At 49.6% G+C, this 27978-nt stretch overlaps 1 protein-coding gene across 3 annotated transcripts in view; it reads left to right on the top strand.

Moving 5' to 3' along the window:
* PTCH1 (patched 1) overlaps positions 1–21902 on the top strand; it is a 61570-nt gene extending 39668 nt beyond the window's left edge. For all 3 annotated transcript variants that reach the window (XM_045780832.2, XM_045780831.2, XM_045780833.2), the window contains 9 exons: positions 2838–2980; positions 5023–5206; positions 6659–6939; positions 8689–8826; positions 11951–12093; positions 15436–15535; positions 16056–16310; positions 17927–18482; positions 19001–21902. In XM_045780832.2, coding sequence (XP_045636788.2) covers positions 2838–2980; positions 5023–5206; positions 6659–6939; positions 8689–8826; positions 11951–12093; positions 15436–15535; positions 16056–16310; positions 17927–18481 — 1799 coding nt within the window. In that variant the 3' untranslated portion in view covers position 18482; positions 19001–21902. The remainder of the gene's footprint in view (positions 1–2837; positions 2981–5022; positions 5207–6658; positions 6940–8688; positions 8827–11950; positions 12094–15435; positions 15536–16055; positions 16311–17926; positions 18483–19000) is intronic.
* Positions 21903–27978: the final 6076 nt, after the last annotated feature.

The following is a 27978-nucleotide window of genomic DNA, read 5'->3' as shown; positions in this document are numbered from 1 at the left end:
GCAGGTAAGGCGAAGTTGCAGGTAAAAACCACACCGGGGATCATGAACCAACGAGGTTCATTTGTTTTTCACACAGAATTATGCAGATAAAATTTAAATTAGTGTTTTCTTTTTAGGGTCCCTTATCAAAGAGAAATCGACCATTGGGATAAGTAGCTCAGAACTTTTCCCTAGAAAATAATATTTAGTATAACATTTAAAATGAGAAAAGTTCTAGCTAAAACATTTATGTTTTGGTGTAAAGTAGGTAAAATGTCACAAATTTTTTCTACCATGTACATGGGTTAGAATATAAAATGTTGGGGGCGCCTGGGTGGCACAGCGGTTAAGCGCCTGCCTTCGGCTCAGGGCGTGATCCCGGCGTTCTGGGATCGAGCCCCACATCAGGCTCCTCCGCTGGGAGCCTGCTTCTTCCTCTCCCACTCCCCCTGCTTGTGTTCCCTCTCTCGCTGGCTGTCTCTATCTCTGTCGAATAAATAAATAAAATCTTAAAAAAAAAAAAAAAGGAATATAAAATGTTGGCCAAGGAGCGGTGGAGGCAAATCTGTGTCCATTTTGTGTGCATGTGCTCTTAGGCCAATCATCGTTACGTGAGCTTTTTGGTAACTAGTCAGAAAGTCAAGTAATCTAATTATAAGGACTTGGCTCTCTCATGAGGTCAATGACTACTTCTCGTTCGTGTTTGTATTGTAAGTACAGTGAATGGCGCAGGGAGGCTGGCAGCATCAGTGAGGAGTTGAACTGAGTTGCCCACAGGGTTGACCTCCCCAAATCAGACCTTTCTTCCTTTGGTTCACTCTAGGGTGTCCCCAGATTCTTAGTGCATAAATATTGTAAAACTGCACTCACGTTTTTGGAACGCGCTGTTTGCCGCTAGACATCATTGGTGCCCACAGTAACTCTGCTGATCTTACTCGTGCCTTCAGCAGAGAACTTCCTCAGCGCCTCTGTGTGTCCTGGCAATTTAGAGCAACCAGGGTTCAAGTGGACCCTGCAGCCCTGCTGGGAGGTCTTGGTCAGCTTGCTTTCCGGGCCTCAGTTTCCTCATCTGGAAAGTGGGAAGCCTGAGGCTAACAGGGCTGTCTCATGAAGTGGTTGTAGGACGCACACAACAGGTGATCATTGTAAAGTGCTGAGACAGCCCAATGTCGCTGAGCACGAGTGGCTCCTCAGGAGTGACAGGTCAAGAGGGAAAGGGTTAAAGTCCCATACAGGCCATGAGGTGATGAAAATTCTATTAAGGTGAGGAAAACAGACCAGCCCTCTTCTGGGGGGTGGGGAAGGGAGGAGGGGTTGTTTTTCCTCTCCTGTTTATTTTTTTTCAAAAACAAAAAAAGGCTTTCGGTAATAAAATAACATCTGCTCAGTGCGGCTAGAAACCCGGTCTGTGTGAGAGTTGGGAGCGCGGCCGTGCTGGTGGTCCCTCCCGCCCACCGCTCCGCCACACTCGCGCCCGACAGGGCCTTCTTCCACCACCCAGCCTTCGGGCCTCATCCCCACATTGTTCATGTAAAAACAATGCCCACAGCGATGTGGGCAGCAAGGTTTAGAGAGAGACAGGGTCCTGTGCTCCCCTCTCCCCCTGCTTCAGACCCCAAGAGCTTAATTATTTTGGGCACTGAGGGAACCAGTATTGGGAGGGGGGAGGTGTCTTTGAAGCCACTCAGGGCATGTCATGAAATGAAATGAACTCTTTTCCCTTCTGACTAGCCATGTCCAACCCGTGCGAACGCAGTAGTTCGAAAGATGTGGTTTCCTGAACTGCTGGGGCTTGGGAGTTCTACTTGGGAGGGGATGGGGGGGAGCAGGGCGGTGGAGAGGAGGTGGGGGTGTCGGGGGAGAGTGTGTGCACGCGGGATCGCTCAGCCCCTAAGGCCGGGTCACCAGGGCCCTGTTTTCTCTTCCAGCACGCTTATCTCTTTACAGCTGTAGCCAAACCATCAGGTCTGTAATGATGGTTTTGATTACAGAGGCCAAGCGCAGCTGTGTGTGGTGGGCTGGTGGGCTCGCCCATCCCCCACAGCCAGAAAGCCCTTTCCTTCCCCTCCCCGGGCTTGCGGTTTGTCATCTGTTCTCACAGAGCCCCCTTGTATTGGCCTGTGGCTTCCTGTTCTCAATCTGATCCAAATTTACCCCGTGAGGCATTTCCCCGCGCACACAGGCGCTCGTGAGATCCCTCCCCTCGCCCTCCTCCGCACCCCCTTCTGAGGGAGGGTGGCAAAGAGGAACATTGGGGAGTGAATAGGTGTTGGCTGTGATCTTTACACAACCTGGCAGCCGATCCCACAGCTTGTGTTAGCTCCGCAAGTCGAACAGATGGAACAAATTGACAGAATCGTGTTCGCTCACCCCGGGCTGGAGACGCGGCTGAGTTGCTGTTTGAAGTTGGGAGTTCGAATGCGAGTTTCCCCCTCTGAGTGGGATTTCTGGTGGTATCGAAGAATCCACGGCTTACGGTGGCGTGAAATGCCTAACGAGCCTGTGTGTCTTCCTCACCCCGCCAGCCAGCTCTCCCAAGCTCTCGCTCTTCCTTTCTTTCGGAATAGCCATGGGGGAGAAGGAGGGGTTTCTTTTTCATGTAAAGGTAAAACATGTATATTTGTTTCCCAGACACAAGTATTTCCCTCTTCTGCCTTTGAAGCAGTGATTATTAGCAACCTGAAGTTCATTCATGAACAATCTGTCACTTGAATTTGAAATAGAAAACAAGTAGAACACAGAGTGAGGTGGTTGTCAGGTCCTTCCTTGTCCCGCTCAGTGTCCTCAGCCCACCCCATTAGGGCCCGGATCATAATGGTTAAGAATCATAATATATTATATACATTTGCCTTTTCTAGGACTTCAGGATGCATTTGACAGTGACTGGGAAACTGGGAAAATCATGCCAAACAATTACAAAAATGGATCAGATGACGGGGTCCTTGCCTACAAACTCCTGGTGCAAACTGGCAGCCGTGATAAACCCATCGACATCAGTCAGGTACTCCCCCTGCCCTACGCCCTGGAAGTTCCCAGGGCATCGTTGAGCAGAGCTATGGGGCAGCTGCCACCGGGAAGACTGCACTCTCGGGAGACCTGAGGCATCAGGGGCTGGTAGAATATTGAGTCGGCTCTAGTTTACTTCATCCCGTCAGCTAATTGTGGGACTGTAGGCAAGCCGGAGTGCCTCAGTCTTCTCCTCTGTCAAGTGGGGACATGCGGATTACCTACCTCTGGCTGTTGTTCCAACCAAGAACCCTCGAGGCCCTGCAGGCTCTTCCAGATACTAGGAATGTTGTGTTGTACTGTTCTCTTTTGAGTTCTAGTACTCGTTACCATGTTGGTCTTGATTCTGTTCAAACTTGGAAGGATGGTAGCAGTCATATGAATAAAATTTAGGGTGGATGGATGAGCTAGGAGATCAGAGAGGTTACTAGAAGGATGGGAGGATTGGTTGCATTCGATTCCTCGGGGCCACCCTGGCCCAGCAGGTGGAGAAGGAGCACAGAGCTCTGTCAATACGTGAGGCAAACAGGAATGCCAGTCCTTGGAACCTGAGTGCTCTCGCCGTTCTGCTCACCCCTGGGTAGCAAGAGCTGTTTCTGTCCGGTGATCACGTTCTCCAACTGCATTTGCACCTTCTCTGTGATGCTCGGAGCCCAGCATCCCCCTTTTGATGCCTCAGGCATGTTGGGGAGCATGTTTGGACCCTTCAGATCCCAACTGAGTCCAGCACTACTACCGGCTCTCCCGGATCCCACTCCCTCTGCTCCTCGTAGCTTACTTGCTTCACCCTCAGGCAGAAAACCGTCATGCTAATGATCTTCCCAGCAGCTCTGTTTATTGTCTCCCCTTTTTTGCTGGCATTAAAGGTGACAGATTTACAAAGTACATTGTTCAGAGTTATTATGGAGTGTGAACTTGGTGCTTTACGGCTGCATGCGGCTCACTGTCAGGTTTGACAAGGATGTGGGCAGAGGAGCCTGTGGGAGAGACAGCAAGGGGATGCCCGATGGCTGGGCCGGGCCTTGGGGACCAGGGACACCGTGGAGCAAAGCGGATTGGGCCAGGCCCCCGGATATCACTTCCTCTGCCTGGGAGGGAGGAAAGCATGCTGCGTGCACGGAGGCCATGAGCTGTGCTCTGTAATTCCAGAGACGGCTTGAAGACATGCGGTTGTTGCATATCCTGGGGATTAATTGAATCCAGATCCTGAAACTTCGTTTTGTCACTCGACTCTTTCTTCCTTCACTCTTTCTCTATTAACTGCTGTCACTGGTGTTTTTCATTTTGTTAAGAAGGCCAAAAGCATTGGAGTCAGGCCTGAATCTAAAGTAAACAGGAAAAATATATTTGTGTGTGTGTGTGTGTCTCACGGTGTTTGCACCTAAGCCGAGCCCCCAAGACCTTCTTTAGATAGAGGGAGCGCAGTATTCCGTGGCCTAGGATGGGGCATACTACGTGGGACCACCTCACTCAGAAATGGGGTACCCAGAAAGACCGTGATTGTGCGCCAGCCCCTTCTACTCTCTGGCGATGGGCATTTTGTGAATACACAGGTCATAGGAGGCTAGTGTTAGCAAAATTTATACAGATGTTGTTTTATTTTTATAGCTCTCCTCCATTTACTGGGTGGCATTTCCTTCAGTGTTAACAGCAGAGGTTAACTGCACACAGACGTGTATGGGGATTCTTGCCAGGTTTTTTTCCCCTTCCCCTCCTATAAATATGTTTCTCCAGATTGTTCATTCTCTGCCTTGGCTGCAGACAGTCTTTTAGCATTCAGATTTAATTGGTTCGGTCAATTCCTGGACCATCTGCAGAGCCGTGCGTGTTATAAACACACCGATTATTGCATCCTCTGATGAGTGCATTTTGAAAGAAACCAAAGGTGTTCTGATGGGATTTTCCTGTATGTTCAAAGAGGGGGCATTCTTGGCTTTGTTGCAAATGCTGGTGCAGGGCTCTGCTTTTTTTCCCTCTCCAGACAGGAGTGTGTTCCATGCCCCCCCATTCTGAAGGACCCCTCTTCCCATTTTGCAGTTGACCAAACGGCGCCTGGTGGACGCAGATGGCATCATCAACCCCAGCGCGTTCTACATCTACCTGACGGCGTGGGTCAGCAATGACCCTGTGGCTTACGCCGCCTCCCAGGCCAACATCCGGCCTCACCGTCCTGAGTGGGTGCACGACAAAGCTGACTACATGCCAGAAACCAGGCTCAGAAGTAAGTAGCCCTCCATGGGGGCCCGCCACGCAGGGCCTGATTACCCGGTTCTCCCAAGCTCAGCCGTGGCCCTCGTCTGCTGACGCTACCCAGGGTTCAAAAGTGTAAACAGAACAATATATTTCTTTGAGTTTAAAACTCTGGGAGACAGATGAGGATGTGTAATGGATACAACCCGTGCTCTATCACATTGGGAAATGAGAGTCCCTAATCTCGGTCTGTAGCTTTCACCCTAGGACGCCCACCAGGCAGCTCTCTTGCATGCCAGCTGTTCCATGTGAAAGCTGGGGGCGCCTCCAGGTTGAGTGTTATTTTACTATTGCAGAGTTTTATCGCTGGGGATTATATGTTTATCTTAACTTTGTCAACTCTGGTGTTGAAGGAATTTTTGGCAAGTTGGGTCATTCCTATAAGCCACCAAGCACCTGTACTCTGTCAAAGCTGTTTAAACCGGAGGAGAATAGTCTGTATACAGCAGTGTCCTCTTCCTTTCCCCTCTCAGCCCTGACTTTGAAAGGTGGTCCTGTATGGATTTAATTTGCATTGATGTTAGAGATATTAGTAGCTTCCACCTTGGATAGGAGGCCGAGGGAGGACGTGACAAAGAAGTCGGGTCCCTTTGCAAATGTGGCTGGAGAGGAAGCGGGTTGTGCTTCTCTGTATCTAAACCCCAGAGCCTTGTGGCAAGCAGCCAAGGCTTGTCTTAATGAAAATTTATAGTTGAGATTATAATAGGGCAAATCATGTTTAGCAAGTCAACTGAATGACCCCAAAGGGTCTGGAACACACAACGGCAGTAACTAAATGCTTGTTGTGTAAGGATTTCTTCCCCTGCTGCTGAAGACTTAGCATTGCATTAAAAAAGAAGCATGGAAGGTTTAAGTGTGTTAGATCACTAAAAGGATAAGAAAGTTAAGCGTTTTTCTCAGGAAAGCATGACTTTCGAGTTATTTTGTTCTCATACGTGATTGAGTAAAACAGTTTGAACTTAGTATTTTTCCTTGTGTCGGTCGAACAAAAAATGCTCCCGCCATTGAATTCTTGTTTGGACCCCTCACAAAAGTGACTGCTTCTAGAAGATTAAAAATCAAAGGTTAAATAAATACACAGGCCCCAGGCTCCTCCCCTCCCCCACCGGAAAAAAAGCAAACGTTGATGTTTGCTTACAACTCCTGTAAACCAGAGATGAAGCTTATAAAGGCCCAAAGACCGTCCCCGGTCCTGTCTGTGCTTCGCATCGAAAGACGCACGGTTGGGGGACGTTGCGGCAGAGCCCTTCCCTGTCCGTTGCCAGTTCGTTGCCATCGAACTGCGGAGCATGCAGAGTGGGGATCTGGGAGGGCCGGCCCTGGGGCGTGGGGTGGCTCCTCCAGACCTGGGTCACGCCCCTTTGCCTTGTCCTGGGGCCCCGCGCCATCAGCCGTGGCCTCTTCCCGCTGTCTCCCCGTGCAGTCCCCGCAGCAGAGCCCATCGAGTACGCGCAGTTCCCTTTCTACCTCAACGGTTTGCGGGACACCTCAGACTTCGTGGAAGCCATCGAGAAGGTCAGAACCATCTGCAACAACTACACGAGCCTCGGGCTGTCCAGCTACCCCAACGGCTACCCCTTCCTCTTCTGGGAGCAGTACATCGGCCTTCGCCACTGGCTCCTGCTGTCCATCAGTGTGGTGCTGGCCTGCACGTTCCTGGTGTGTGCAGTCTTCCTCCTGAACCCCTGGACGGCCGGGATCATTGTGAGTTCATTCGGAGGGTTTTTGCGGACGTCAGATTCCTTTCGGCCTAGCTCTTGCTGCCGCCGGGAAGCTGTGTTTATGTCTGGGCCTCTGGAGGAGGGTATAGATTGCATCATCCTGGCTCTATTTATTCTGCTGGAGGTGGCGAGGTGCGTGGTTAGGCAGAGCCTTTAACGGCCGTCATCTTGTGTCCCTTCTCCTACAGCTTTCAACTCTGCGTAAAGACCAGGAAGTTTTAAAACACACTCTCTATAACCACTCCTAGCATTTATTAAACACAAACACTCTGAGCATTTATTAAATACAAATGTAACTTTTTTTTTTTTTCTTTTTACTTGAAGGGTCCTTTTGTGACTACAACCCAGACCTAACATAGACAAGATTCTTCTAAAAAAGGGGAAGGGGAGGTAATTAGAGAAGTTAGGACAGTGGTATATAGGTAAAATGGTTTTCGAGATGGTTTTGTGTGTTGTGTGTTTTAAAGCTTGAAAGACATTGATAAACTGGTATTACTAGCCAATTTTTTTGGCATTCTTTTTCCAAGTATAATACTCTCAGATTTGAAGTAAGTTTCATGTAGAGTGTAATAAAATCATGGCAGTGTTTAAATTCCACGAACTGTGGTACAGCCTTCAAAATGCCAAAATTATAAAAACAGAGACCAGGTCTCATTTCTGCACCATACGTCTGTGCAACAGGTATGTTAAAAGGTAAATGTTTAGTCTGCAGGGGTTTTCATGGTACTTAAGCAATTGATGTCGTCCATCTTTCATTAGCTTCTTAAAAGAAAGCAAAGGGAACTGTTACTGGACTCGTCCTTCCCCCGTCACTGCTGTCCACTGCCCCACCCCCGACCAGGAAAGATCATTCACTCCTTCTCTTCCATCTGTGGGAAGTTTACTGTTTCATTTGTGTTTTCTCCCCTCTGGCCCAAGAAACTCCAAAGTCTACCTCGCAGATTGTCTCTCCATCTCTGCACAAATGATTACAAGGCAGACGGAAGGCAAATAAGAGCTTTTCCTTGGGTTTAGTTGTCTGCTGTGTCCACTGGCCTTGCTTCTCATTTCTTCAAAGTGAAGGCGCCTGTAACCTGACCCGTGTCAGCTGACCAGAAGTCCCCTTTCTCCCTCGTCATCCTCTCTTAACCCATGGGCTCTGTGAACAAAAGCAAAGCTGCCTTTACGTAAAAGAACTTTTATTCATGCGTCCTATCTGCTTTCTTTAGGGTGGAGGGTGGGGCCCCCAAAACCTCTTCAAGTTTCAATTCTGTTATAAACTGAAGGACAGTTTCTGATGATTGAGATCAAAACACAAGGAAATACCTTGTTTTGAACTATGTTAAATTTGTAGCTAGTTACCAGTCCACGTTTGTGTGATTCTTAGATGATTCAAATGGAACAGTTGTGAAATTTTTTTTTTTAATTTTTATTTTACTCTTTTGCTTTCGAGAGCAGATACGTTGGAAAAAGAGCTTGCGGTAGTAATACCAAGCTTTGCCTTTCTGTACTCCTTAAACAGGCTGCTGGCCCAAAACAGCGATCCCAGAATTGTCCCTAAGTCTCCCTTCTCAGCAGATACACGGTGAATTAGGAAGTAAAGACAGGTGTCCAGGGTGAAAGCAAGTCAGCGCTTTCATTATATTCGGGTCGCGGGCGTTCTCTCTGCTCTTGATCTCGAGGGAGGCCCTCCCCTGTTGTCAGCACCTGGCGTGTTTGTGTCCGTCCACTCAACCCGTGCATCTTCTTAAAGGTGACGGTGCTGGCTTTGATGACGGTCGAGCTCTTCGGCATGATGGGCCTCATTGGAATCAAGCTGAGTGCCGTGCCCGTGGTCATCCTCATCGCTTCCGTCGGCATAGGAGTGGAATTCACCGTGCACGTGGCTCTGGTATGGGAGACCTCTTCGTCGAGAACGTTATGGAAAGGCAACACGTGTACTTTAGCGTTCGTAGTCTCCAGGTTGGGGACCTTACGGTTTTTCTCCAATATCAAGGAACAAACAGGTACTCCGTGTCACAGTGAAGAGGCTCCAGAGCACAGGCGTTCCTGTGCAAGGAGCGGCTGAAATTTAGACGGACTCCTTCCCTCTTGGGCAGTCTAAGGAGGAGGGCGTTGGAGGTGAAAGTTCACTGGGCGGGGCAGCAGGGGGCCAGGAAGGATTCTGCTTATTTGGTGTCCTTAGTGTGATGACAGGTCTGTAAGTTGTCAGCTTTGTTCCTAAGTTAGGTGGTGTGAATGTGTGGGAGTGCGCGCGAATGCACACAATCTTTAAAACCACAGTGATAAAGCGGAGATAAAGTGAGACCACACTCACAGGCCTAGCAGGACATGGGTGAGGCAGGCTAGCAGCGGAGGACAGAGCCTGGGGCTGGTGAGGCGGAGGAATGGGTTCTCCCACCTAAGCCCACCCAGCTCCTTCAACCTCCCTGCCTCCAAATCCATGAGAGAGGAAAGTAAGAGAACCTGGGTTGCTCTCAACAGAATGTTCCCCCCTCTCTCCTCTCTTTCTTTCTTTCTTTCTTTTTTTTTTTTTTAAGATTTTATTTATTCGACAGAGATAGAGACAGCCAGCGAGAGAGGGAACACAAGCAGGGGGAGTGGGAGAGGAAGAAGCAGGCTCATAGCGGAGGAGCCTGATGTGGGGCTCGATCCCAGAATGCCGGGATCATGCCCTGAGCCAAAGGCAGACGCTTAACCGCTGTGCCACCCAGGCGCCCCTCTCCTCTCTTTCTATTTCCAGTCCTGTTAAGGGCTTGTTGGAGGAAGTTAAATGTCAGGAAGAGTCTAAACCAAGAGACAAACCCACTGGGTACATTTATCAGAAAAGTATTCCAAAGCCTCCTAGCTGTGTGTGATATATGTCCTGTCCACACTCATGCTTATAGCCTAAGTCCTTGGGGCTACTGGTAGGCACTCAGTAAATATTTATTGACTGAAGAAATGCCGATGTTTGGAAGGCCTAGGTAGGAAACCTAGCACTGAGCCTGGGCCAGATTACTTTTAGTCTTGCTTTTGCCGTCACTAGCGTTGATTTTCCTGGGGCTCAACACACGGGTACGCATGTCTGCACGTGTGCGTTTCTGCACGTAGGCTCTATCTTGTGCCGCCTTAGTTTCTCCACAAGGAGTCTTGCAGTTCAGAGGCCGTAAACGTCCGTGTTGCAGAAAGAACGTTTTGTTGAGGCTGTCCCTCTTTCAACAAAAAGGTGATAATACAGAAGCAATAGTCTCTACCTTCTGAACCTACCCAAATTCTTTTCCTCCACTGAGCTGGGAGGAGGGAGAGGGCATTGAGCCCACCAGCCTAGAGCTTAGAACATCAATAATCCTTAGATCATTTCTTCAAAAAGGAGAAAACTTTACCTGAGAGTTAAGAATCCACCCATTTCGTTCCGATGTGAATGAAAACCACTTTTTTTTTTTTTTGGTCGCTAGCATAGCAAAGCAGAGTGTTCAAGAACAGATTTTTCCGGTGGAAATGAAAACCGCGGCCTGCCATGGCGCTCTGGGCCTCACATGTGAGGTCGTAGGACCACAAATGCACACGCCGGTGCTTCATGCAGGGTTTAAGTCCAAGGATTCAGGGAGGCTTGGGAACCGGCTTGGCTTTGCGAGCGGTAACCCCGCGGTGCCCGCAGCCCACGCTTCCATCCCGGGACCATCCCCACGCGGGATGTGGCCTTCCTACCCGGTCCTGATGGGTAGGTCTGCGTACAGCAGGCAGGCACTGCTCTCTCGAGGTTTGTAAAATGATGGAATAAAGTTGGCGAAGAGCACTCTTCACGGAGTCGGGGTTCCCGTCAGTTCACTGTTTCCACAACTAAGGTGGGCGTGAGATGATAAAACCCTGCCTGACCCTTGCAGCCTCGTGGCCCAAGGATGGCACAAGGTGACATGATGCCAGGCTGTCTTGGTGCTCTCCTCCCAAGACGGAAAGGCGATTCCGTTGACTCTAACGCCTTCTCCACTCTGAAAGAGCACGCGCACTTGGGAGAAAAGTACAGAAACTCATAGCACATTTTTGTATACTTTCCTGTTTTCATCTGTTCAAGAGAACCACCTTAGTGCTCTCCCAGAAGCTGCACAAGGAATAGAGGTGCACCCCAGGTGTGATAGGCCTTGATTTCTAAGAGCTGTGGCCTGCAGAGTTCCCGAGCCTTCTCTTCTCAGCATATCCCAGAGCAGCCTTTAGCTTTCAGGCAGAGAAAGGACTTGGGCCGGCTCCTGTTGGGGTCCCAACGAAGGGCCGGGCAGGGGATAACAGGAACTGACTCCCATTAAAATGGTCCTGGGTCACCCCCTCCAGCCAACAGTCCGATACACTGGGGCTCACTGTATAAAGTTGCCATTTGGTATCAGTAGCATGCTTGGCCTAGCGGGGCTTCAGGGAGTGAAGGAGGTGGGGTATGACCACATAGAGTTAGAGCAGGCGTGGTTTGAATTCCGCAGTGCCCAGGTGTACCACAGACACGTCAGCGTGAACACGGCAATGGAAACTCGGCATCATCACGAGGAAATACGTAGTTGGCACCCAGTTGCACACAGCCCTCAACTAAGCCCACTGGGGAGTAAGATCTTGACCTCTCACAGAATCAGGAAGGGTGCTGTCGTCTTCACACAGTGGGCCTCCCATGCTGAAGCCGTGAGACCATGCAGGTTGGGGAGGAAACCCGAGGGGAGCAGCAGCGTAAAGAAGGGGACATTTTGCTCATGTTTGTGTGGTTTGGGTTTGGTTTTTTAATTTAAAGTAAATATGCTTTCTGTCTTTTCTTGTCGTTGTTCAAGATTTATATCCACACCGAATATGACCCAGTATCCCGGACAGGCCATTTTAGCATAAGCCTAGATTTACGTACTTGAGCAACCCAGATTAAATACCCCAGGAGCTAGAAAGGAAGATGTGAGAAGGTCTGTACAGACCGAGTAAGACAGCTGGTAGCATGTTGGACAGAGCTGCCTGCGGACCACGTTCCGTCCGGGAATCTGCTCATCCCGCCTCTTCTCTTTGCACAGGCCTTTCTAACGGCCATTGGCGATAAGAACCGCAGGGCCGTGCTCGCCCTGGAGCACATGTTTGCACCCGTCCTGGACGGCGCCGTTTCCACTCTGCTGGGAGTGCTGATGCTTGCAGGATCTGAGTTTGATTTCATTGTCAGGTAAGCAGGAGGGGAGACGGTTCTTAATTTCTAAGAATCACTGTCACTCTTAGGAACTCCATTGCGTGTCTCCGTCTGTATCCCATAGATAGCAGCGAGCCTTCATTGTGACTCTACTCTCTTTCCCCCAGACTTACTGAGGTATGACTGACAAATAAAAGCCATATATTTGTAAGGTACACAGCGTGATGTTTTGCTCTACAAATACACTGTGAAATGATCGCCACAGTCTGCAGCTCATCTGTTCAGTTTCTTACCTCAGAGACCCACCGAGAGGTAGAAGGACAAGCTCCTTCTAGAACCGACGCAGGGAACATCTTGGAGGTGGTGGGGGGGGGATGGAGAGTGTGACTAGCAGCAAAGAGTTCCACAGCATGAAACCAGGGGACCACCCGGAACCCAGTTCTGACCTTGGTTTCCCTTTGCTGCAGAGTTTGACCTTCACTTCTCTTTCAAATCGATAGAAAAGAAAACTTAGAAATACCTAAACTTGTCACCTACGTTTTCTTCTTCTAAAAAGCAAAGGTAGCATGCCCAGACTTCACATTCAAGTTCTTAGTAAGATTGAGGGAGCAGTAAATGTGTGACTTGGGTGTCAAATTTGGAAATCCAGACCTAGTTTGGAAACTTCTTTTTGGATCCCCAGGCAAGCAGTTTCTGGTGGATTTATGAAGACTATGAGTTTGTGACGTAGAAAAGGAGAGCAAGTTTGCCTTCTGAAAAAAATTTGAGCCCTGCAGGGAGAGACTGTTTTCTTCTGTGAACAGCCCCCACGGCTTTGGGACGTAGCCACTCTTGGATGGAACGCCGCTGCTCTGTGAAGGGGCAAGGCCAGAACCATCCAGAAGTGAAAGATAGTCCCGAATTAGAATCACGGTAAAGCAGAACCGAATGTGAGACGTGATTGCCTGGCGTGGCATGCTTCAGGAATCTGGACAGAGAATCTCACCAGGCTTTCTCGCTGTGTGGGCCTGTGATAGGTCTTGCATTTTCAAGTGAAAAGAGAAGGGTTTTGAGTTTCAGTCCAAGTTTCCTTATTACAGAAAAAAGATCAGGCCATTGGTCTGTGGCCTACCCCACTGGGCAGTTGGGCAGCAGAGACGAAGCCTTCCTCGAAGGAGTGCCAGCATTCCCTCGGAGTAGTTAGTGCAGGCTCACAGAGAGCCGGGGCGGCGATCCCAGTGTGGACCGGAACTTCTCAGACCATAATGTGCTCATGAATCATCCCAGGCTCTGCAGATCAGCTCGGATTTCGTGGGGGGCAGGGAGGGTGTGGAGCGGAGTTTGCCGTTCCAGCCAGCTCCCAGGTGATACCCATGCTGCTGGTGTTCTCAACACAGCACTGTTCATCAGCCGATGAGCCAATTAGTGCGTTCTTGTTTGCAGTACCAGGTAGATGTATGCCTAAATGAGATCAGGCTTTTGGCCGGAGTTTTATTTTCAGCTCTTAACTTGACTTTGGCTTTTCCTTTATTTCCTTAGCATATGCGTGTCCGGGCGTTAGTAGATGTTTCTTTACGGTATAAAACCCCTGTGTCAAGGAGAGTTTCTTTTGCGTGATTTCTCCCTCGACACAATGTAACAAGCACCTTGTAAGTGCCACCGTGCTCAGCAGCAAGTAACATGGACCCCGCCCCCCTCCGTGTGGCTTACAGTCTGTGGGGGGAGAGGGAGCTCAGGGGCCACTCGGAAGCATGGGAAACGCTGGGCGCGATGGGATCGCAGAGGATCTCACTCTGCCTTGGGACGCCGAGGGGGATCTTTGCCAGAATTGGAGCGACCAGCTGGGAACCAGGATGGAAGGCAGAATCCCAGCTCTCATCTAACCTGTGGCTTCCTGTTCTCTCCCAGAGATATCAGGGTTCTTGTTTCAAGCACTTAAAAGGGCTTCCCATTTTCTAGAACGGGATGGATTAACCTGATAAAGCCCTCACCGAGGTCAGCTAAATGAGCAGACATTGTATACGCTAAGCCGTCAGAAATCTAATTGGTCTGTTTATTCTACAGTTAGATGGATGGGATGCAAATGTCTTAATGCTGCTGCTGACCTATGCTTCAGCCTCAAGTTCCCGCAGTTTACATTAGAGCAAGACATTGGCGGCTTGCTTTTTACTAATGCAGCTCAGAAGTTTCTAGTGTTTACAATAGCTGCGAGGTATTTGTATTTTTATAGGGATTCTCGCTCCTTTCATCTAATGTCGAAACATATATAGTCATGGCAAAGTTGGGTGCCTGTTCTGTTTTATGATCACGAGGGCCATTAACAGATAGATATCTTGCCCTCCCTCTTCCCAGAACATCCCGAGCTCTCCCCCACCGCAGCCTCCTTCCAGCAAAATTGCCCCAGATACTGTTAGTTCCAGAAGACGTGCACTTGCGTGGAGCCCACTCCCTCCAGCTGTGTGCAGCGTCCGGAGCTGACAGGTTTACCTTGGTATTCATGAGGGATCCCAGACCTTAGCCCTCAGTGGTGGGAAAGCAGGGCCACTTGTGCACTCTCCTCTTCTTCATGGTGCTGCGGCCTTTATGTTCGAATTGGCTGACGCAAAACAAGAGTATTCAGAGATGCTAAATTGTTCAACAAAAGATTGGCCCACGGAGCAGCCCCCTCATTGTGGACCGCCCTCCCCCGCAAACGCCCCAGCAACCACAGAATGGGCAGCGTTTTCTTTGCAGAAAGCTGGTTCTTGTGTGCTAAAAAGGTTGCAATTGGAGCCGTTTGGTAAAACTGGAACTCACAGAATTCTAGGCAGAAAGTTGTGATTAATGAAAGCCCAGGGAAAGCCTTACCTGATACGCTGGAGACTTAATTAGAGATTCTGCTCCGAGATGCAGAAGCATTTCACAGTGGATTAGCTGCCTGCAGAAGTGGGCTGCTTTTCCTCCTGAGCTAAATTGTTTAAATTCTACACCCTTCACTTCATTTGTTAGCTTCTGCTGGGTTTTCGCGGACGGGGCCCCTCTGCATTGTGTTTGTGCTTCCAATCTGCTCAGCCATTCAGCTCACATTCCATATTTTTGTGTTTGTGTAACACATTCATAAATAACATTACATGCCAGGAGATTTCAGCAAATTAACACACTAATTTTTCTCTCTTCCCTTCACGAACTAACACTTTGGGTTGTGGAATGTAGTCCTTGAGAGTCACAAGGTAAAAAAAAAAAAGAAAAAAAAAAAACCTAATCTCATGCTGAATTGGAACCACAGTTTTATAACAGCCTTTGCAACCGTGTGGGCTTTGTTAATTTGGGGGTTTCTGGACGTGCTGCGTAATATTTGGCCACGTGAAGCTGGCTTCATTTCACCACAGTGAATGTTCCGGTTTCCCTTTTATCTTCAAGGTATTTCTTTGCTGTCCTGGCAATCCTGACAATCCTGGGCGTTCTCAACGGGCTGGTTTTGCTCCCAGTCCTTCTGTCCTTCTTCGGACCGTACCCCGAGGTCAGTAATCACACAAGGTATAATGTACCCTTCTCAGGCCACCAGAACGCTCTTTATCCCAGGGTCCCTGTTTGTTGAGATATTTAGGTATCTCAACATTACTGTTTACTTTCTCAGTAAACATTTTGATGACTTTGGCTTTTTTCTCCTCAACGGAATAGTTTGGGGGATGTCGTACCGCATTTGTTTTGGTGTTTTAAACCAACCTGGCGGTCTGCGTCCTGTCGTTCTGTATCAGTGAAGCATTTTCCACTCAAGATGAATATCCGGGCTTGAAAATAAGTAAAAAGGGCACAGCCTGCCTTTCCAAAGTGTAAAAGCAGCTTGTGCTCTAGCTGCGAGGCCTGATGATCCCGGAGGTGGCAGCGTGGGGGCGGTGAGCACTGGGGAGTGGGAGAGGCCGAGGCAGTGGGGGGACAGGTACAGAGATCCCTGAACAGTACTGTGCTTTGCTTTCCTTTGAGTGTGACCAGCAGGTAAATGGATGATAACACTTTTAATGTGGAATTTCCTTAAATAGGTGTCTCCAGCCAACGGGCTGAACCGACTGCCCACCCCTTCCCCTGAGCCGCCCCCCAGTGTGGTCCGGTTTGCCGTGCCCCCCGGTCATGCAAACAATGGGTCGGATTCCTCTGACTCAGAGTACAGTTCTCAGACGACAGTGTCGGGCATCAGCGAAGAGCTTCGGCACTATGAGGCCCAGCAGGGCACCGGGGGCCCTGCCCACCAAGTGATCGTGGAAGCCACAGAAAACCCTGTCTTTGCCCGCTCCACTGTAAGTCACGCTGGGGGGACAGCCCCTGCCTCCTCTGAGCGGCAGGTCCCAGACAGATAGGAGTTTAAAATGAAGTAGGGATTAGGTAGAATCCTTTGAAATTGCCAATATTTGACTCTTAAACTATAAAAACATCAGTTGCATGTGGCTGGTGTCCTGTGGATTGCCAAGGGCGGGGGCCAGTAACCCTAACTATGAGCTACATTGCCATGTATCTTGTCCGGGCGAAGTGCAATTTGACCTTAAGGGCCACAGGGAAAGCATGCCTTGCCGCTGCTGCTTTTCTCTTTTTTTTCTTTTTTCTTTTTTTTTTTTTAGGCTGCATGTCATTTTAGAATGATACTTTTTTTAAAGATGTAGTGGTGTTTTTATTGCCAACAGAGTGATTTTTTTTCCTCCCACCTGTTACATGTAAATGCCCTTGGCACAGAATGATTTCAGTTATTAATGTCCAAGACTTTACCAGAAGTGGGAAGCTTAGCCTTCGGTAATTTGGGAAAGCCATACGCAGCCTGGGAGCCCCTTCTCAGAGGCTCCGAGAGCCCCAGCCATGTCCCGCACTCTGTGCTCCCCAGGATGTCCTCAGCCCCCCAGGCCTAGAGCACAGACACAAAACCCGAGGAAGGTTCTAAGACTCGTGTTGCTCCCACTGAAGGCCTCCTGCTGTCCCTCCAGGAAATGGGTATTCCAGTCCCAGGCCAGAGCAGCCCTTGCATGAAAGAGAGAGAGGCCAACCAAATAACCTAAATTTTCCTCCTCTTACCCCCCGTGACGATGCCTGCTGAGCTGCAGTGTGAATCTGGTTTTGTTCAGCGGGAGCCTAAAAATAGGTACAAGCTGAACGACTTTGAAGTTGGTCACGGTCCTTTTGATTGATGTGGCCACTGTGTTGCTCCATGCTTTGTATAGAGACCCAGAAACCAGATTCCTAACAACCGGACAGAGCAGCGCTGCCCCGTAGAACTTTCCACGATGATGGAAATGCTCCCTCTGTGCTCGCGGATATAGGAGCCACTGACCACATGTGGCTGTCAAGCCCTTGAAATGCATCTAGTGCAACGAAGGAGCTGAATTTGGAATTTTGTTCATTTAAGTGGAAATAGCCATATGTTCCTGGTGGCTACCGTACTCAACAGTGTAGGTAGAGACAGTCCTGCCAACACGCTGCCTTCGGGCGAGCAGGAGCCGGATGCTTAGCAGTGTTCAAAGAGGAGGAGCTGGGGATCTGACCCTGCAGCACAGGGTGGGGCTGCAGACTATGGGAGGGAGGCAGCCCGGGTACTCTCCGACCACAGCCCTGCATTTATGGGCCAGCCCATATGAGTCCGGCCAGCTGTGCTGGACAGAGCCTGGACCTAGGGTCCAAATAAGGCCGTCCTCTGCCACGTGGTGGAGGTTCTCAAAGAACAGGTTTTTCTTTTGTGGGTGGAGGGCCCGTTGGCTCCCCGGGGCCTCTCCCAGCCATTTGTGGGGTTGACTGAGCACTTGGTGAAGAGCGGTGTGTGGGTGGCCGGCGGGAGCCCGAGCCAAGAAAGGGAAGGCTGGGCGCAGCGAGGGGCGATGCCCCGGCTGGGGTTAGCAGCCCGCCTGTTTTAACCTGCCCTCGCCCTCTGCAGGTGGTCCATCCCGAAGCGAGACATCACCCCCCCCCAAACCCTCGACAGCAGCCCCCCCCGGACTCAGAGTCCCTGCCTCCCGGACGACCAGGCCAGCAGCCCCGGAGGGAACCCCCCAGAGAAGGCTTGCGGCCACCCCCCTACAGACCGCGCAGAGACGCTTTCGAAATTTCTACTGACGGGCATTCTGGCCCTAGCAATAGGGACCGTGCGGGCCCCCGGGGAGCCCGTTCTAACAACCCTCGGCACCCAGCGTTCACTGCCATGGGCAGCTCCGCGCCCAGCTACTGCCAGCCCATCACCACTGTGACGGCCTCGGCGTCCGTGACTGTTGCAGTACACCCCCCGCCTGCCCCCGGGCCCAGCTCCGCGTGGAACCCCCGAGGGGGCCTGTGCCCGGGCTACGGGGACTACCCCGAGACTGACCGCGGGCTGTTTGAGGACCCCCACGTGCCTTTTAACGTGCGGTGCGAGAGGAGGGATTCCAAGGTGGAAGTCATAGAGCTGCAGGACGTGGAATGTGAGGAGAGGCCCCGGGGCGGCAGCTCCAACTGAGGTGTGTGCTGGGGGGGGGGGGGGGGGCTGGTCCGGGACTCCCTGCACCTCGGCAGCAGTGGAGGGACACGCGGGGGCGCCCAGAGCAGGGCTTCTCAGCCTGCATCCTTCGGGAGCCCCTGGGCATCAGTGGGGCCCACAGCAAACTCCGAGGCAAAGAGGCCACGTCCAAGCTTTGTCGTCCTTGGGGAACCGGTCGAGTCCCGCACGGGTCCCTCGCTGCTGAGCTGTTGAGGGTTAGTGCAAGTTCGCAGGGGCGCTAGCTGTCACCTGCCTTTCCATCTTGATAAAGCACCATAACAGGAATGTGTGATAGGCGGCTGGGTGAGCGGTAACGGGGAACACAGCGCGTCGCCAGCGCTCAGTGCAGGGACCCACCGCCGGGAAGCCCCTCCTGCCGTCACCCAGCTCCCCGTCCCGATTTCTAATACCATCGACCAGTTTCCTTGATTTTGTGCTTTCTAAATACGGACTCATACACCTGTTGCTTCGTTTGACTTACTTTTCTTTCTTTTAAAGGGTGAGTAAAATCTGAAGCAAAGAGGCCAAAGATCGGAAGCCCCCCCCCCCCCGCCCCGCCCCCGAACTGCTTGAAGAGAACCGCTTCGAGTTCCACAGACGTGCGCACCCGGATAGCAGTTCTGCGTTACTGTAACCGATTGTATTATTTTGTGAAATAGTTCTATAAATATTTAAGAGGTGTACACATATGTAATATACGAAGGAACGGATGTAAAATAGTGCGATCTGGGCTTCCTCCACTGCTGCCCCCAGAGTGGGCGGTGGGGAGGCCGCCGCGGGGCCCCTCCCGATTTGTGCATGGGTCTCTGTGCCACAACCAAGCTTAACTTAGTCTTAAATTTCAGCATATGTTGCTGCTGCTTAAATATTGTATAATTTACCTGTATAATTCTATGCAAATATTGCTTATGTAATAGGATTATTTTGTAAAGGTTTCTGTTTAAAATATTTTAAATTTGCATATCACAACCCTGTGGTAGTATGAAATGTTACCGTTAACTTTCAAACACGCTATGCGTGATAATTCTGTTGTTTAATGAGCAGATATGAAGAACGTACGTTAACCCCGGTGGCTTCTCCAGGTGGTGTTGGAGGTGGTTCTGTTTGGCTGTGTGTGTGTGTGTGTGTGAACACGTGTGTGGTTCCCCAATGTACTGTACTGTGATTTTATTTTATTTTTTCTTTTTTTGTTTCTTCTCACTGTCTGTGATCCTTAAGTGGGCTCTGCCCTAGTTAGGCTGGAAGAGTCAGGCTATCTCTGTTGCTTGGTGCTGGCGGAAAGCTAGCCCTGAATGTCGCCTTATCCTTTCGCCAGACTTGCTTCAGGTCCAGGGTATCTCTTGCGATCATTGGCTGCTATCCAGAGACTCCCAATTCATGCCTCAGAGGAGACGGGCTCCGTTGCGTGGATCGTTGTGGTGGACGTTGGAACCTCAGGGTTTAGAGCCAACATCTGTTCATCTTCCTTGGTATTAAAGAGTCATTATAGAACACGCTTGGTGGTGAGCCTCAGCTGGGCCATGAACGTATACTCCATGCAGCCTTCGTTGTACCTCTCGTGACACACACGCACGCACACGCACCCTCAAAAGCTTAAGGGCAGATTGGAAATCTTTCAGAGACAATGACCCTGCTATGAGTAGAAGAACCTATTCATTCGGGGCCCACAGTGAATCCAGAGGTGATGTCTTGAGTCCCTACGATTTAAACTCCCCCCTCTTCCTAAATGGCACAGTTGGTTGGGGCTTTCTGGATCTGTTTGTATCTTCTTGAAAAATCAATAGGGAGCCTCCGGTGTGGTGATAGGGAGTCAGAAGTTCTGCAGGCTAAGAGCTTCCGAAGGATCCTTCTCAGTGTGTGAATGTTAATGTTACGGGCACACACTTCCAAAATAATACTGTGTCCCTCCTCTCAGCCTTATTCGTGTTCTCTCGATGGGACACTGACCGAAGAGCAGGGAGATGTCCATTGCACACACCCCACTGAAGATCATGGATGGAGGCAGATCTCAAGCAGGCATTATTTTTAAAGATTTGCTTCTGTCTTGCTTCTGTTGTCTTGCTCTGAGGTTTGGTCTTCCTCCGCCCCTAGCCGGAGACCAGCGAGCGGCAGGGAAGCCGTCGGTACCCAGACTCAGCTACTGTCGGAGCGCACAAGTGGCAGCTCCCACTGTGCCCTCCTGTCCCCACAGAAACTCTGTCAGAAGGCAACGGGCTCCCAGTAGTACCCAGCAGCATAGTGACCTCAGACCCGAAAACTTGCCACAAAACTGTAAGATACTAATTGGAAGCCACCTGTGGCCGCCAGGTGTGTGTGTTCATGTGCCAGGGGCCCCCCGCGGGCCCGCGTCTACTGTTTGGTGCCTCCGTCAGCCACACTGTCTGTCCACCTAACACCCAGCTCTGCTCAGAAAACTTACGTCCTGCGTTCAAGAGAGAGATGGTGCAAAATTCTGAGGTCTGCTTCCCTCTGGCTCGTGGCATGCCCTCCTCGCTCCTTTCCTGAGCCCGGCTTGTGTGGTGCACGAGAGCTCGCCCGGCCCCGCTTTCCGCGTGGTGTGGCTCTTTCTCCCACAGTCACGCTGGCAAAGGGAGAACTCGGGGCAGGCAGGCAGCCAGAATTTCTCTCTCTCTCTTTAAAATAGTTCTGTTTTGTCTGTCTTGTTTGTTCATTTCGATGTTTTCATTTTTTTTTTAAATCTTTGCTGATATTTATAATTTTGTATCATAAGAATGTTTTCCTACAGTATTTGTCATGCCAGTTTATAACAAAAAATGCAGGGATTTTATTTCTATTGGAAACACTATTACAGCTATGTTTTACTTTTGAACAGAATTTTTATTTGTATAGAGTGCTTACTAATGTTAAATAGTTCAGAGTATATAACATTTTCATTAAAGACTCATGGTAGGTGTTAGTGTAAGGAGTTTAAAGGAAGTAAATATTCAAACTGGGTCTCATTGTCTGCCAGTTTTGGCAGAAATGGGTTTGCGTCATTTCAATTACAAAGATAAAAGTATGCCATATAATTTATTTATATGAAAATTTATTTTTGTAGTGTACATAGTAGTAGTCATCAAGTCTTTTGACAGAAGTATATTTTTAAAGAATTTATATGTGATGAATCCATAATGTCTGGAACTTTGCTGAGACATGAGTGGGGCACACTTTTCATTGTAAAGTACAGCAAGGAAAAGAAAATGCTTAACAGTGTTAAGAGAGTGAGAGATTGAGTAAATATTCATGCAATTGTGAAATGTGTATTCGTGACCATTTGTGACCTAGTGTGGTTCTCATTTTAAACCTGGGAAGGCAAAAATGTACAAACTCTCTAAATATTAATGTTCAAACACTGATAGAAATTCTAACATGAATAAAAAATAATATAACTTGTTGGTTATGTCTTTGTTCATAGAATTTTTTTTTAAAGATTTTATTTGAGAGAGAGAGTGTGTGTGCGCGTGCTAGCGGGGAGGAGCAGAGGGAGAGGGACAAGCGGACTCCGTGCTGAGCCTGGAGCCCAACGTGGGGCTCGACCCCAGGCCCCTGAGATCATGACCTGAGCAGAAAGCAAGAGACGGACCTTTAACTGAGCCACCATCAACAGGTGCCCCTATTGATAGAATGTTTTTTAAATTATAATGTTTTACAAAGGCAGTTAGCCTGTCAGGCCACCATGAACTTCGTGCTTTGTCTTAGTAACGTTGCTGAAGAATCCTTTCTTGTTCACCTCACAGAAGCATTCCTGATATAAGAAGAACTCTAGGTTTTTATTTTCTGACACCAAGAAAGTTCCTAAATACCATTCAAGATGATCCCCTCTGTCATCTCTTAACATTCTTAGTTTTTTTATGTGATGCCTGATAATTAGAGGGGACATTGATCAAGACAAAGGTGATGATTAAAATAATGAGGGTCCCACACTTAAACAGGGTAGCCCGACACAGAACGGCTTTCTCCGAGTGTTTGTGATATGATTACATTTCCTCTTCATCGTAGCCGTGCAGAAAATAAGACAAGGACTATCACACCCATCGGAAAGCAAGGAGTGGTGGGGAAGGACTCGAGACCCAAGTTGTTACAAACACCTGGTGAGGGGTCAGCAAACTGCAGTCCACGGGCCTCCCGTTCTCGTCAAGATTTCTCAGAAGACAGACACACCCACTGACATACAGATAGTGTATGGCCGCTTTCCAGCCACGGTGGCAGAGTTTTATAGCTGTGACCCAGCGTGCAGCCTACAGAGCCTAAGATGATTTACTAACTGGCCCCTGAGACAGTTCGCCGACCCATTTTAAGATAGGGTTATCCCAGGCCGGTGATACTCGGGCGGGGTTCCAGGATCGGCAGCATTGGCGTGCTTTGGAAGCTTTCCAGAAAAGCAGAATCTTCAGGGCCACCCCAGACCTACGGAGTCAGAATCCGGGGAGTGAGGCCTAGGGATCCGTGTGCTAACCAGCTGTGTGTGGTTGTGATGCACCAGCAGAGATGACCCCTAAACCCCTTCCAGCTGCATGTGGCCCTGGCTCTATGATTTGACGTGGGCCACACAGCCAGCGCAGGCCAGATCGGAAAACAATGTAGAGACGCCAGCTTCTCTGTGCGGTCTTTCCACAAAAACACGTGCTCGTCCATGGGAAAGAGTGGAGACCTGCCAACTGCATTTGTGTCTGGGAGTCCAGAGAGAGGAATTCCTTTTCAGTGCTCTGCCACCGCTGTGAGGCAGGATCCCCATGGAGGGTGTGGACTTCTTAACTTACAGGCAGGGGAGGAAGGCCACTCCAGGCCAGACCCCCGTCCGCCCTTGCTGCTGAGAGCGTTGCTGTTGACCCACTCTGACTTGGGCAAGTCGCTTGAAACCTTGGAGCCTCTGTATCCTCATCTGTATATAAGCTAAAGATAACGTGTGGCCTTTGCAGACTTCCGCAGGTCGAAAGCAGTGATGGTTGTGATGAGGTCTGGCCCAGAGGGAACCTCTGTGGACCCCACACTGAATAAGATGCTTGGGGTAATACGATGTCCTCCTTAATGGGTGCTTCACCTAAAAACAAGAGTAAAGTGTTAAGCAGGGTTCCTGTCTTATAACCGCACCCTCCTATCTCCTGGTCTAATCAACAGGCTGCTCCTGAAGCCCTTCGGTGGTGAACTTCATACATAATGCTCACTTGGCCATGGGGAATATGTACTCCCTGAAACTGAGCGTGGAAAATATTAATTGCATTAATTGGAATTCGGATTGAGAGACGCTTTCCTTTAGACGTGTTTTATACAACCAAAATGACCATTCATTGCCATCCAATTTTATATTCTTTATAAATTACATATACCTAACTAAGTAAGCTAATTTAGTTTTTCATGTTGGCCTGGGGAGAAGTTTTTAATCAGATTTGTGTCCCAAAATCCACCATATTTATTCAGGACTTAGGTAAACATAAGGCCCCATTATTTTTGGCACGATGGGCATATTTAACAGCTTGGGGAATGCTGCATGCTGCGGAATTTCGGGCAGCAGCCACGTTGATGTAAAGGCAGGTGCTTCATTTTGGTAACTGGCAACTGACCTCTGAAAAGGAGAAGTGGAGATGGCCTATTAATCACCCAAAAAGGATATTTGCCAAGTTTTAATTACTTTTAATGAAAGTTGCACCTAATAAGAATACGCCTCGAACACAAATCTGTCTCGTCATCCACATTGTCGTGACGGAGAGTATGTTGGACGCCATCTTCTGTGAAGGTTCCCTGCCCGGAAATGACAACAGCTGCCATTTTAGGGATCTTGTTAAGAACTTGGCGGACCTCAGGAAAACAGAGGGACCCAGGGCTCTCTGTTACATAGAGATGACCCAAATCAAGCTTGGCCTGGCCAAAGCAGGTGCATTCTCCATGGCAGGGTGTTTTCGTTACCATTGGTTCCCACCTACTCTTTAGGAATTCCCTTTCTGAGGGCAAAGAGAATGGGCCTGACAATGAGACACACCCCAGTGAGCAGCGTCGCTAGAAGAGGCAAGCACCACCGCGTCTTCCTCACAGTCAATCCAACCCCTTTACATTCTTATTTCCTGCAGTGTGTTCTCTTCATTCATTGCTTCCTGCCCACAGGACCTCGACCGAGGGCACAGGAGTGTGATATTAGCTATCACCGAAGCAAAAATAAACCCAGAGAAGAGTTCACACTAAAGCAAGCCCAGAAAATACCTCCGTCAACAGCAACATCTTTGTACACAACGGACAGCAGCGTACATTCTCGTGGAAAGGGGTGGTGGTGGATCAGAACCGGTTTTGTTTTTATAAAGAGAAAAATCACATAGATGGAGGAGGCATTGATGAGCAAGTTCGGACTGGTGAGGACTGCAGCCTTAAACCCACACGAAGATGCCAAAAGGATAATCTTTGTAATTACAAATTTCAATCAGCGGCAGCAGTAGGTGGACTCCTGGTGAGAGCCTCTGTGCAGCAAGGCAGGAAGCAAGATGAGGCAGGAAGGGAGAAAAGCAGGAGGCGGTCCGCTGCGGGCTGAGCAGGAAACAGCTCTCCGTCAGAGGGCACGTGTTCAGCTGTCCAGAGAATGAGGACGATGCCGCGGAAAGGGCCACAGGGCCACCAAAACTAGGACAAGACCATTCGAATGAGGAAGAGGCATGAAAAAAAGTGGAATAGAACACAACGCCCAGAGACAAAGATCTTCAAAACATCCAGGGGCTGCAAGAGCCGTTGGTGCCCAAAATACTTCTGTAGGGACCAAAGCGTCAATAAGGACACTTGGCCCTTCTATCCGACAGATGCTTTCTCTTTTCTTCTTCAGCTCCCACCTGATATGGACTCATGGAAGGTTATCATGAATCCTGGGAAGTTGTCCTGAATCATGGAAGGCCAAAGCTGTCCGAGGCCTTGGCCATCTTAGACCCAAGAAGGCCGGGGAAGTGCTGTGACATCCTTAACATTCGCCAGCATCTTTGGGAGTCAAGCCAGACTTCAGACCCGAATCTAGTGCAGTCTGATGTTCTTATTCCCTTATCTTATGGCCTCCCTTTCCCCCCATGTGCTTTCCATGTTAATTTCAAAGGTCTGGGCGCCTGCTGTCTACACCACTCCAAGGCAGCCAAGCTTCTGGGCCCCTCGGCTACCCCGGCGGGGGGGGGGGGGGGGGGGGGGGGCGGGGGCGGTGCACAACCAGGTGCACAAAGTATATGTCTGCAGTAAAGGCAAACGGCCGCAGTGGAGGAAGCAATTAGCAAATCTCTGAGTTATCCTTCTGATTACACTTAAATTCCGAAAGCTAATTGGCTAAAATGTTCCTCCTTAATTAGAAGCAATTAATATGTGAGGCTAGGTTTGCATTTCACAAGAGAGTTTGCATTTCACGATTGAAATCTCATAGTTCATTTACTAATGGTCTCTAATGGCTCGTGATCATAAGGCACACAATTAGGTGGCATTTGCAACGTGCAAGCGAGGGAGGATGGCTGCATTTATGAACTACCCTTCCTCGGCTGAGGACAGAGCCTGCGCCCACCTGGGATGACAGAAGCCACATCATGCCTGCTCGTGCTTGCCCCAACACCCCAGCTGGGTAACAAGTCCCCACCTGTCAGCTGTGACCCCTGCCGAATTTCCTCCTCTCGCGCTTGTTCCTTCTCCCCCAGGAGACTTGTCCGCGCCCTTACTCGGTCAAGTCGGACTCCGCACCAAGGCCAAGAGAAGTGTCTCCAGAGCCGGGTGCGGCAGGAGGAGCGCCTGCGAGGGGAGCCGGCCCGTCGTGGCGCAGGCCCCGGGGGAGTCCTGGGCACAAGCCCGGGAGATCTGGCGCAGGCGGAGAGCCGGAGCGAGACGGCAAGGGCACCGAGTGCGCGCGGCGCTGGGAAGCGAGGGAGGCGCGGCGGGACGAGGCCCGGAGATCTGACGAACGACCGGGGAGCGAAGACAGACAGACAAAGCCCGAGGCAGACGCGGCGCCAGGGGCGTTGAGACCAGGACAGGCGTCCGTCGCCGCCACCGCGTCCTTCCCCGAGAAGGTGGCGAGCTGAAACCAAACGGGAAGACGGAGACTAGAGGAGCGGGTCCTTTGTTCTAGGTGTTAGTTTCCCTCTATCTTCCTGCTGTTTTCCAAAATCTTAGAGGGAGCGATGTATTGAGAGGAAGCGTTAGCAAACGACAGCTGCCAGGCCAAATCCAGACCGGGCACGTGTTTCTGTGAATAAAGTTTTATTGGAACACATGCTGGTTCATTTCTGCGTCCTCTACGGCTGCTTTCGTGCCACAGGGGCAGACGACACACCGCCTACACAGCCCAAAATATTTTCTGTGTGGCCGTTTACAGGAAAAGCTTGCCAGTCGTGACTTAGAATATAGCGTCTCCACATTAAATCATGTACTCACTCTGGCCACTGCACAGACAATGATGCTAACTCGTGTTATTTCTCAAACACACCAGGCACGGTTTTCCCTCAGGACATTTGCACTTCATTCTTCCCTCCACCAGGACTGGACATTCTGTCTCCCAGACAGACACATGGCTCACTCCCTCACTGAATTCAGGTCTTTGTTGAAAGGTCACCTTCTCAGGGGTCGCCTGCCCCCCCCCCACTTTAAAACTGCAAATACAATCCACAGCCCCCCCCCAGCACACCTATCTCCCTCTTCTGCCTAAGTCTGTCCACAGCATTAAGTGTTTTCTAACATCCTCTATACTTAGCCAACTTATTTGTTTGTTGTCTTTCTTACCCTAGTAGAATGTTAGCTCTTTGAAGACAGGGATGTCTGGCTATGGTATTTACTACTGTGTCCCCGAAGGCTAGAACCATCCCTGGAACATAGCACTCCGTTAAGTACAGTATTTCGTAAAAGAATAAACCCTACAAAGTACCTATTATAATTTCGCCCACTTTGCAGATGAGAACACTAGAAGGTTCCAAGATTCGCTAGAAATTGTAAAGCAAGTCATGGATTTCTGAGCCCCCAGGCTTAAGCACTACCAGTGGGAGGTCTATGGCTACTGTTCGCCTCCTCTGTGCCTTCCTGTCACAGCTGGTTACTGAGCATAGCACGCTATCTAGACCCAGGCACTGCTCCAGATTCCGGCAGGATAAAAAGAGTAACAGGACCACAGTCGCTGACACGAGGAACCTTAAAATCTAATTCTTTCTATTTCCCTACAAATGTATATAAATATAATGACACATATATGTGCATTTTTGTTTTACTTTGCTTTTCATTACAACAAAATTTCAAACATACAAATATAACATAGAATAATGAAGCCCCATGTATCCAGTTCCAACAGTTGATAACATTTCCCTGTTCTGTTTTGTCTGTCCTCCAATTTCTCATTGCTTGCTGGAGTATTTTAACACAAATCCCAGACATTGTCCCATCCCACCGACAGATACTTCATTATGGATTCCTAACAAAGAAGGATTTTTTTTAATTAAAATATAGTTGACACACCATGTTACATTAGCGTGTACAAAACAGCGACT

This window comes from Ursus americanus, chromosome 34 (genome assembly GCF_024610735.1).
Source record: "Ursus americanus isolate L20-20 chromosome 34, mUrsAme1.1.p, whole genome shotgun sequence".
Taxonomy (NCBI): domain Eukaryota; kingdom Metazoa; phylum Chordata; class Mammalia; order Carnivora; family Ursidae; genus Ursus; species Ursus americanus.
Note: the sequence above shows the minus strand (reverse complement) of the source record. Positions and strands in the feature narration are given on the sequence as shown.